The sequence below is a fragment of the Sinocyclocheilus grahami genome, unplaced genomic scaffold, assembly GCF_001515645.1.
Source record: "Sinocyclocheilus grahami isolate Dianchi unplaced genomic scaffold, SAMN03320097.WGS_v1.1 scaffold422.1, whole genome shotgun sequence".
NCBI lineage: Eukaryota > Metazoa > Chordata > Actinopteri > Cypriniformes > Cyprinidae > Sinocyclocheilus > Sinocyclocheilus grahami.
The window spans coordinates 658,970-670,363 of record NW_015505601.1 but is presented as its reverse complement, the minus strand read 5'-3'; the positions used below and the strand labels follow the sequence as shown (position 1 = coordinate 670,363).

The 11,394-nt window shown below is 37.4% G+C and overlaps 1 protein-coding gene across 1 annotated transcript; it reads left to right on the top strand.

Annotated features, from left to right (window-relative positions):
• The first annotated feature begins 1,324 nt into the window (after positions 1–1,324).
• On the top strand, positions 1,325–6,380 carry LOC107551364 (neuromedin-U receptor 1-like). The gene is made up of 2 exons (XM_016232941.1): positions 1,325–2,222; positions 5,989–6,380. The coding sequence occupies exons 1-2, from the start codon at positions 1,325–1,327 to the stop codon at positions 6,378–6,380; spliced, it is 1,290 nt and encodes a 429-aa protein (XP_016088427.1).
• The last annotated feature ends 5,014 nt before the right edge of the window (positions 6,381–11,394 follow it).

The following is an 11,394-nucleotide window of genomic DNA, read 5'->3' as shown; positions in this document are numbered from 1 at the left end:
AAGTACTTGATTATAATTTTCACAGTTCTATGTTATTTGATATTTAAAAGTTAAAGTAAATGCGGTTTAAAAGTATGCTAAAGTGTACTACTTTTTCACAAGGGATAATCAATCAAAAGCTTCCTTTGCGTCCTTTTTTTCATACTGGTAAAAAAATGTATAGCCTGAATGCACTGTAAGTCGCTTTGGATAAAAGCGTCTGCTAAATGCATAAATTATTTTAAATTATTCATTATAATTATTATAATTTTTCCCCTTACTTTTTTGCTTTTGGTTAGTTTTGTCCTGTTACTTCAAATTCTGTAGCTACTAATTTCCAATAGATGGGTTATATTTGAGGGCTTTCATATTTTTGAAACAAGATGCCATAGGCTTCTTTTTGACACTGTACAATAAAGTTTCATTTGTTTAGATTTGTTAACTATATTTGTTACCATGAACAATACTTAAATAGTATTTATTAATCTCAGTTAATATTAAGTTCAACATTCATCAATACATTATTAAAATCAAAAGCTTTATATGTTAATAATTAGTTAATGTACGGTAAACAAACATGATTATGAGCATTGTTATTAAGCAACATTAAGGTTAATAAATGCTGTAAAAATTTATTGCTCATTGTTAATGTTAGTTAATACATTAACTAATGTTAATAAGTGAGACCTAAGTGTTAGCATTTTTGCTTTGTTTATCCATGTTAAAAAATTAAACCTATGAAAATCAATTTGTTAATAAAGAGAGTTAAATACAGCAGTACTGAATTGTAAATAAAATAGTTTTACTTCATTTAAAAGAAAAACTTGTTATAGGTTTATCATAATCACAGTTATCTATCATTACTTAACTTTCTAGTCGATACGTTAAATTCTGAGCAATATTAGTTGGAAAAGATGCATTTTCAGTGACTTATGATTTGGGACAAATTAAAATGGCTTAAAATCTGTTATTGAAGGAAACGGGGTAAATTGAGGCCTTGCTTAAAAAAATTGTCTTATTTGCCTATTTGAGGTGTGCATTGGAAAATACAAAAACCTCATCAGATTAATCTCATTGCGTCAAGTTTTGCAATAATAACTGTGACCATTACCGTCTATCCCATGGGCTCTCTGAATAAATCAACTTCCCATTTTTATTAGATAAAATTAGAATATTTTAGTTTTAATAAGAAATATCCCACAGTCCCTTATTTATTCTCCCAAGTTCCTTCTGTCTCACTCTAAACTGTCTCGAAACACTTTCAAATGTGTCAATTTGTCCATGATCGTCAAGCAAATTTGATCCTTTGTCTCCCACTCTTTCATATTCCATCACTAGGTCCAGAATGATTGCCAAACCCAACTGTTCCTCAACTAATACCTCTGTATCAAGATGCGTCCAAGACCTGCTGTGCAACACCAGTATTGTGTTGAACCTTAGTGAGGTGGAGATGGAAGAGTTTTGCCTCAACCAAGACGAGTATCTGGAGAAATATCTGGGGCCCAGACGTTCCCCGGTGTTTCTGCCTGTGTGTATCACCTACCTGATCATCTTTTTGGTGGGAGCGGTGGGGAACATTCTTACGTGCATCGTTATTGCTCGCAACAAGGTCATGAGGACACCCACCAACTTCTACCTGTTCAGTCTGGCGGTGTCGGACCTGCTGGTGCTTCTTCTGGGAATGCCTTTGGAGCTCTACGAAATGTGGAGAAACTATCCGTTCCTTTTTGGCAAAGGTGGCTGCTACTTCAAGACCTTCCTCTTTGAGACCGTGTGTTTCGCCTCCATCTTGAATGTAACAGCGCTGAGCGTGGAGCGCTACATTGCTGTGGTCCATCCGCTCAGGGCAAAATACGTAGTGACTCGCACTCACACCAGGCGGGTGATCTTGAGCGTGTGGAGCATGTCTGTATTGTGTGCCATTCCCAACACCAGCCTCCATGGCATTTTCACCCTCCCTCTTCCCAAAGGGAAAGGAGTTGGTGCCATGTCCACTTCCGCCACCTGCATGCTGGTCAAGCCACGCTGGATGTACAACCTGATCATCCAAATCACCACTCTGCTGTTTTTCCTCCTGCCCATGTTGACCATCAGCGTGCTGTATTTGCTCATCGGCATGCAGCTAAAGCGCGAGAAGATGTTGCAGGTCCTGGAGGCAAAAGCCAGTGTGGGACAAGACAGCTCCTCTAATGTACGCAGTCAGCAGCAGAAAGCCCGTCACCAGCAGGTCACTAAAATGTTGTGTAAGTAGGCCAGCTGGCCAATAACTGAATTCTCATGTATGACAGTGCCACGGCTGTGTTAAAGGGATAGTTACACCATGACTTACTCACCCTCAAGCCATCCTAGGGGTGTATGACTTTCTTCTTTCAGACGAATACAATCGGAGTTATATTAAAAAATATCCTTGCTCTTCCTAGCTTTATAATGGCAGTGAATGGGTGCTATTCAATAGTCCAATAAACTGCGTCCATCCATCATAAAAAGAGTGCTCCACACAGCTCCTGGGGGGTTAATAAAGGCCTCCTGAAAAGAATTGATGCATTTGTGTAAGAAAATTATCCATATTTAAAACCTTAATCTCTAGCTTCCGCTAACTGTTGTACTCGCGTTCACTAGAGAGTGGCGTTCCCATGGATGATGTAGGATGTAGACGAAGCGTAAGTTCTGGTGAGAAGTGACGAACGTGGAAGCGCAGAGGAGAGAGCAAAACAAAACACCGGTCACAAATTAGAAATACAAAACAAGGATTTGTAAAGAAAAATGTTAAAGGATTTTGATATAAGCCAAGAGGAGACTGGTTTTCTTTGCTGTAAACAAAACATGGTTCTCACGAGACTAGCATATTCTCACCGGAGCTTACGCTACGCCTGCGTCCTACGCCATCCACTGGAACGACACTCTCTCGTGAACGCGAGTACGACAATTAGTGGAAGCTCGAGATTACAGTTTATAAAGTTTTAAATATAGATATTTTTCTTACAAAAACACATCAATTCCCTTCAGGAGGCCTTTGTTAACCACTCCCCCCCCCAAAAAAAAACACTTAAAGTGCCTTAATATATTAGAAACAGTAATATTCTCTATATTTACTATGCATAGTTTACATAGGCAAGCAGATGAGGCTGGAATATGAACGCAGTCCGCTTAATGTTTACAAAAACACATCAATTCCCTTCAGGAGGCCTTTGTTAACCACTCCCCCCCCCCAAAAAAAAACACTTAAAGTGCCTTAATATATTAGAAACAGTAATATTCTCTATATTTACTATGCATAGTTTACATAGGCAAGCAGATGAGGCTGGGATATGAACGCAGTCCGCTTAATGGTTCAGTGTTTTCCTTCTAATATCTTTCTATGGGAAACCATTTAACGTGAAACTTTGCACATTGCGTTTATATTCTGGCTTCGTCTGTTTGCCTGTACAAAATATACATAATCAATAATATGTTTACTGAATTTCGCCTTTTAATATCTGCGTTTTACTACATTACTAATTAATGCAAACTGCGTAAAAATAACTGGCGGTCAGTGGAGCAAAGCTTCGTTTTGCCCTCCAGGTGGGCGTTCCTATAAGGGTGTGACGTCACATGAAAACTATCAATTGTATTCGTCTGAAAGAAGAAAGTCATATACACCTAGGATGGCTTGAGGGTGAGTAAATTATGGGGTAATTTTCATTTTTGTGTGAACTGTCCCTTTAAATCATATTACACTGCAAGCATATTCTTAACATATGTGACCTGCTTCATCACTTGAGTCGTTTTGAACACATCTTGAGTCTTATGCAATGAATAGACTGCATTCTAATGATATATTTATTAGGTTTATACTCCAAACCATTGTTGACATGTTTACAGTTCAAGCTGTTTTATTGAAGTCTTCCCGCAGCCCACTGTGCGATTACACGAGAGGTTATACATTTCAGTAATTTGCACTGTATTTGGAAGTAGCCTAAGTATTTTACACATTTTCAATATGAATTAGTTCTAAAACATACGAATCAGATCGTTTGAATTCGCCACTGATTGGCCAAAACGTAAAATAGTCACATATTGTTGTAATGCGTTTTTGATGTTCATCCAAGTTTTTATTTCGCGCTAAAGCTAGCAAAGAGAGACAAGGCTGAATACAGCTTCTTATTCGCAGCTTCATAATTGACACTATCCGTTACACCTTAAAAAAAGCCTGTGTTGCTTTTGTGGCTGTTTTGAGAATAAACTAATAAAAATGTATTTTTAAATGCAAACAACACTAAAATATCAGTGAAATTGGGCATTAATGAAGTAAAGGCACATACAATGTAATTACGGTATTATTTAATTACCCTGATAGCACACGTTCGGAGTCATCTATTTGACGTCTGCATTAACATCTTAAAGACATTTTTTTTTAGAGTGTTTGCTCATCTGCAATGCGTCTATAGGATGTTTCCTATCATACGGCAAATAGACATTTAGAAAATGTCTTTAAGATGTTTATGATTTCGAATGCATGTAAAACTGACATCATAAAGACGTCTATCAGATGTTTGTACACAGCAGATGCTTTCCAGATGAAGCAATCTTTAACAGACATCTGGCAGACGTACCTGTGCTATCTTAGGGACCATGCATTTTTCTATTATTCAACCTTTGAATAGATGACACCTAGGATGGCAGAACATCAGCTCTGGATGATTAAACTAAATTATCAAGTTGTCATTGCTTTAAAATGCACATTCATTTTGCATTTTATGTATATTTACAGCGTTCAAAACATAGAAGTTAGAGTAAATGATGACAATACTAATTTTTGAATGAACTGTTCCTTTAAAAATAGCTGGCACGCTCAGTTAAGTGAGACAGGGGTAGCTGCAGGTCTGAGTAATAAGCGTGGCAAAAGGTGGCGTGCCGAAAGAAGAATACTACAACAGAAACTAACCCCTAACCTTAACCTTAACCCTAACCCTAATCAGTTAGCAAGACCTTTATCCACACCCCCTATACCTTTCGGCAACGCCCTACTCTTTCGCCAGTTTTTAGTTTTTTTTTTGGCATAAAAAGATGCTGTTTTCCACACAATCGAAAGGCCTATATAGGGGCTGTCAACCAGGGGTAGCTGCAGGTCTGAGTAATAAGCGTGGCAAAAGGTGGCGTGCCGAAAGAAGAATACTACAACAGAAACTAACCCCTAACCTTAACCTTAACCCTAACCCTAATCAGTTAGCAAGACCTTTATCCACACCCCCTATACCTTTCGGCAACGCCCTACTCTTTCGCCAGTTTTTAGTTTTTTTTGGCATAAAAAGATGCTGTTTTCCACACAATCGAAAGGCCTATATAGGGGCTGTCAAACTAAAAAAAAACAAAATATACATAATTTAAATCAAATCTTAAGTACTCCAAATGTTTTGTGCACTATATTAAAAGTCTTCCAAAGCCATAAGATGACCTAGATTGAAGTCATTATAGAAAAGAAAAAATAAAACTGTAGTAGCTGGAACGTAATATTGGCTAGCAGTAGGATAACATTTTATTTGAGTTACAATTTGGTTTGGGTAAATAATGTGAAAAATAATCACCTTCTTTCAAGCACTCTTAGTCATATGCAATTTTGGCTGTTATTAACATTAAATTGGATGTGGCAGCACAAGGCAAAACATATACAATACACTTTAGAGGCTTTACACACATAATATTAAGTCTTGAAACGCTCAATCAGTTACAATTTGGTTTGGGTAAATAATGTGAAAAATAATCACCTTCTTTCAAGCACTCTTAGTCATATGCAATTTTGGCTGTTATTAACATTAAATTGGATGTGGCAGCACTCAGCAGCACAAGGCAAAACATATACAATACACTTTAGAGGCTTTACACACATAATATTAAGTCTTGAAACGCTCAATAATTTTTAATAGGGCAATGTTCACAAAGAAAAAAAAACAGGAATTTTGACTTAATATTTTGGGTTAAACATATAACATTTGGGCCTAAGTTATATGTAACACGGTATTTTCTCCTCAGTTGTACTAGTGGTCATGTTTGGCATCTGTTGGGCTCCGTTCCACACCGATCGACTCATGTGGAGTTTCATGGACCAGAAGAGCAGTGAGCACATGAAGATTTTCCAGGTCTATGAATATGTTCATGTCATCTCTGGGGTCTTCTTCTATCTGAGCTCAGCCATTAATCCGATTCTCTACAACCTCATGTCCACCCGCTTCAGGGAGATGTTTAAAGAGGTGATGTGCCACCACAAATGGCATCCTGTCCCAAGGAAACGCTCTTTGAGCATGACGAGGGTTACTGTGCGCAGCACTCTGAGTGAAGTTCCACCTTGCAACGGCACGGTAACTACTGATGGAGAAGATTATGATATGGATGAACGCCAGGAAAATAAGACCAGCTTTTCCTAAGAAAAGAACTTAAAGGGATAGTTCACCCAAAAATGAAAATTCTGTCATCATTTACTCACCCTCAAGTAGTTTCATACCTGTATGAATGTCTTTGTTCTGCAGAACACAAAGGAAGATATTCTGAAGAATGTGGGAAACAGAGCAGTTCTGGGGCACCATTGAATTCCATAGTATTTTTTTCTCCTACTATGGAAATCAATGGTGCCCCAAAACAGCCTGGTTACAAACTTTCTTCAAAATATCTCCCTTTCTGTTCGGCAGAACAAAGAAATTTATACGGGTTTGGAACTACTTGAGGGTGAGTAAATGATGACAAAATTTTCATTTTTGGGTGAACTATCGCTTTAAGCTTTAGAAAAGATCCAAAAGTAACCATAAATTTAAGCAACAGGATATTATATGAGCATGAGTTCTGTAATAATTTCTGAATAACAACAGTGATCACATGTACTGTACAGTATCATAATTTTGCAGGTTTTTAAGAAAAAGCATGACTAATGTTTCATAAGCATGAAGTTAATATTAAGCCACTTGTGTTGGCAGCTACCTTGTCTTCTACGACAATGCAAATAGTTCCAAACAAAGCAGCAGTAGAACTGCTGCGCCATTACTGAATGAACATGTGTTACTGAATGAAGTGGTTAAGTGAATGATTCATTGAATTATTCACTTAAATACAAAGTTATGTCATGAAACTCTAGAGGGCGCAGACCAATAGGTTCAAACGCAATCTGGTATAATGACATCATTATTCATACAGTGCAGCCAATGAGTTTGCTGCTCAGCCTTCAAATACTTGGCTAGTGCTTACTGTAGCAGTTGCAGCACGCTTCAGAAACCCTCCACCACCCCAGCTCCACCTGTGTAGATCTGCTACGGGGTGATTTCATGTGTGTTATATATGGGGGTTATCTCATATATGTTATATATGCAGCAGCAGTATTTCTTACATGCTCGCAGCAGCGTGTCTGTGGATGTATTGGCAGTAGCAAGTCTCAGTACTTGCTCGGTCGCAGCAGCGTAGCAGATCTTTTCCGCCAAGACCAAACACATTAACATTGCCATGTTTACTGCATGCTAAACTCTCAGAGAGTTGTCATGACAGAAATGTGACATTTATTTCATTGCAGAATGAATGAGCGCTTTGAACAAATCGGTTAAATGAATGAACAACTCACTCAAAAGACTAGTCACTTGCCACCACCTACTGGTGTATGATGTAACTTGAGAAAGAGTCATTGAAAATCCCCATCACTAATACACAGACAGTCAGAGAATTATATTTGAAAAAGACAATCCGTCTGAAAATCCAGTGAACTGACACTCAGAACTCCACACGAGCAATCAGTCGAGGATCGGATTTAAGGATAACTGCTGCACAAAGCTTTATAGTGAAATTTGATAATAAAATATCTGAAAATAAGATAAAAATGAATTGAGCCTGCTAAGAGTGTTCATTTCCACATGATGTTTGTGTTATTTGAAATTCGGGTGTTTAGTGAATAAAGTGGCGCAACGTTTGTGAATTTGCAGATGAATATTAGGCTACCTGTGTTTTGGGCTCTATTGTGCAAGATGTATAAATAATTCATTTGGCGTATTTGCTGTGCAACCGCATGACCTAAAATATGACGTTTGACATTAGATACAGAGAACAATTTACATTTTCTTGCAGGCTTACAGAAAGAGGAATAAGACAGAAGGCTAATTCATACTAAAGGCTTAGGGCATATACTGCAGACATGAACCATGCGCACATGACATATGGAAAATGTCAGTGCAAACCATAGATCCTTTAGTTATTCCATATGAAAACATTTGCTAAAACTTTTTTTAAATATATTTTGTGAGTCAAAAGTGGCCCTATTAACTTTCTACATTATTTGGTCTTATTTTACATGATTTATCAGTGCACATTATTGCTAAGTATGAAAATGTTTGCTTTGAAATCACAACCAGTCATACGGAGATGACTTACATGATCCAAATCAGTGTATAAAAAGAATTGCATTCAACAATTATATAAATTTACATGGAATGTTCATAGACAATAAACCAGAAAAAAAGCTTTATTTTGTGATGTGATGTCTTATATTTAATGTCTAATGTCCAATAGTGTATTATATTTCTGACTGTGAAACTAAACTGAAATATACAGCTATCTCTTCTTGTGACAAGCTTTGTAAATAAAAAGGATTGGTCTGCAGACCACAGCAGAATGTTTTCAAACCATTTGCTCAAATCTACAGTAACACAAACACATCTATAAATAACATAAATGTGCTGACAGCGTCCTTCTTTATGAAATGTATAAAAGTGGTGAAAGTCAGGATATAAAGGGAAGATGGATAATGGCACAGTTCACTCAGGTAAGATAAATGGAGTTTGGGAAGCCAGAAATATAGGTTATTTTGTCCCTGAGAATTTCATTGAAGAGATGCAAAAAGCCACAAAGCAATATCCTATACTCCTACATGAATAAGAATTGTGCTTCAGAAGGTTATTACTAATTGAGAGTCACTTTAATCTTAGTGCATGAGCTCTGATCAGATAGACTGATCAAAGCCTTTGATGCCATTTTTATAAAAAAAAAATTATATATTTATATTGTTTCCCATCATAGATACAATTGGCGGCTCTTTATTTATGGAGGGCATGGTTTATTGAGGGACAAACAAATCTCAGTCACCATGGCAAGATATCATACAACATCTCCTCAGCATGCCAAATCTATAGGAGAAATCATTTTATTTTCCACACACTAATAAATGGGTAACCGGGATTTACATTACCTGAATGTATGGTCCCTCTCTTACAACTGTATCATACTCAAGACTGTCTTAAAGGGATACTCCACCTCAAAATGAAAATATTGTCATTAATCACTTACCCCCATGTCGTTCCAAACCCGTAAAAGCTTTGTTCGTCTTCGGAACACAATTTAAGATAAGTACACTGTCAAGGTCCAGAAAAGTATGAAAGACATCGTCAGAATAGTCCATCTGTCATCAGTGGCTCAACCGTAACATTATGAAGCGATGAGAATACTTTTTGTATGCGAAGAAAACAAAAATAATGATTTTATTCAACAATTCGTCTCCTCTGTGTCTCTCTGCATCACCGTAGCGCCATTTTGGAGAATATCCGCTGAACGCAAGCAGCGTACGCTAAGTACACTGTCAAGGTCCAGAAAAGTATGAAAGACATCGTCAGAATAGTCCATCTGTCATCAGTGGCTCAACCGTAACATTATGAAGCGATGAGAATACTTTTTGTATGCGAAGAAAACAAAAATAATGATTTTATTCAACAATTCGTCTCCTGTGTCTCTCTGCATCACCGTAGCGCCATTTTGGAGAATATCCGCTGAACGCAAGCAGCGTACGCTTTTCTGTGTCAGCCGCGACACAAGGATACGTTTGCTATGTTTATTTACGCTTTGATTTGAATGAAAACAGCGCATCTGCGCAGCACGGCTGACACAGAAGAGCATACGCTGCTTGCGTTCAGCGGATATTCTCTAAAATGGCGCTACGGTGATGCGGAGAGACACAGAAGAGACGAATTGTTGAATAAAGTCGTTATTTTTGTTTTCTTCGCGTACAAAAAGTATTCTCGTCGCTTCATAACGTTACGGCTGAGCCACTGATGACAGATGGACTATTCTGACGATGTCTTTTATACTTTCTGGACCTTGACAGTGTAAGTTACTTGGCAGTCAATGGGACAGTCACAAGCCTCCCGGTTTTCATCCAAAATATCTCTCTGCATCACCGTAGCGCCATTTTGGAGAATATCCGCTGAACGCAAGCAGCGTACGCTTTTCTGTGTCAGCCGCGACACAAGGATACGTTTGCTATGTTTATTTACGCTTTGATTTGAATGAAAACAGCGCATCTGTGCAGCACGGCTGACACAGAAGAGAATACACTGCTTGCGTTCAGCGGATATTCTCTAAAATGGCGCTACGGTGATGCGGAGAGACACAGAAGAGACGAATTGTTGAATAAAGTCGTTATTTTTGTTTTCTTCGCGTACAAAAAGTATTCTCGTCGCTTCATAACGTTACGGCTGAGCCACTGATGACAGATGGACTATTCTGACGATGTCTTTTATACTTTCTGGACCTTGACAGTGTAAGTTACTTGGCAGTCAATGGGACAGTCACAAGCCTCCCGGTTTTCATCCAAAATATCTTAAATTGTGTTCCGAAGACGAACAAAGCTTTTATGGGTTTGGAACGACATGAGGGTAAGTGATTAATGACAACATTTTCATTTTGGGGTGGAGTAACCCTTTAACAGGTTTAGCCTTCAGAAGTAAAGTTTGTGTCAACTCATCAGACATTTTATTATTAAAATATAATTGTATTATTTTATTTATTATGTTATACTTTATTTTATTTTATTATTTTACTTTATTATTTTATTTTCTGCTTCTTTTTTGTTATTTTACTTTTTTACTATTCAGCAGCAGACAGCTGCAAAACAAATGGCCAATGACCGATGGGCAGGGAAAAGGACACCAGTCTCTCATCACACAATTATATCTCATCAACGGTGACTGAAATGGAGAAATGACACTCATCCCAATTGTTAGATTACGCTGAGAAAAAGAAGAAATTCCCACTGAAAATTTCCTGAAAATGCAACAGCTGATTTTCCTGATGTGCATAACAACAAAACACAATAATAATCTTTGCAGGGTCAAAGGTCATTTCTAAAATCCATTCCACAATATTCACCATATCCTTAGATTCCAGGGTGAAAGTGGATAAACTGGCTCTTGTAAGTTCCAAAGACAATCAGTAGGGGGCCCCTTACACATTTAATAAATATAATGTCAATATTTTCATTAATGCTGCATTTATATCCATGCAAGTGCATGTTAAAGCTATTATAATAATTTGTTAGATGATAATAATATAATTAATATTAAATAATATAATTGTAATTTTTAGAATTCTTATTACAGTTTTTCTCAGTCGCTTTGGTGCATTTCTCACATCACTATT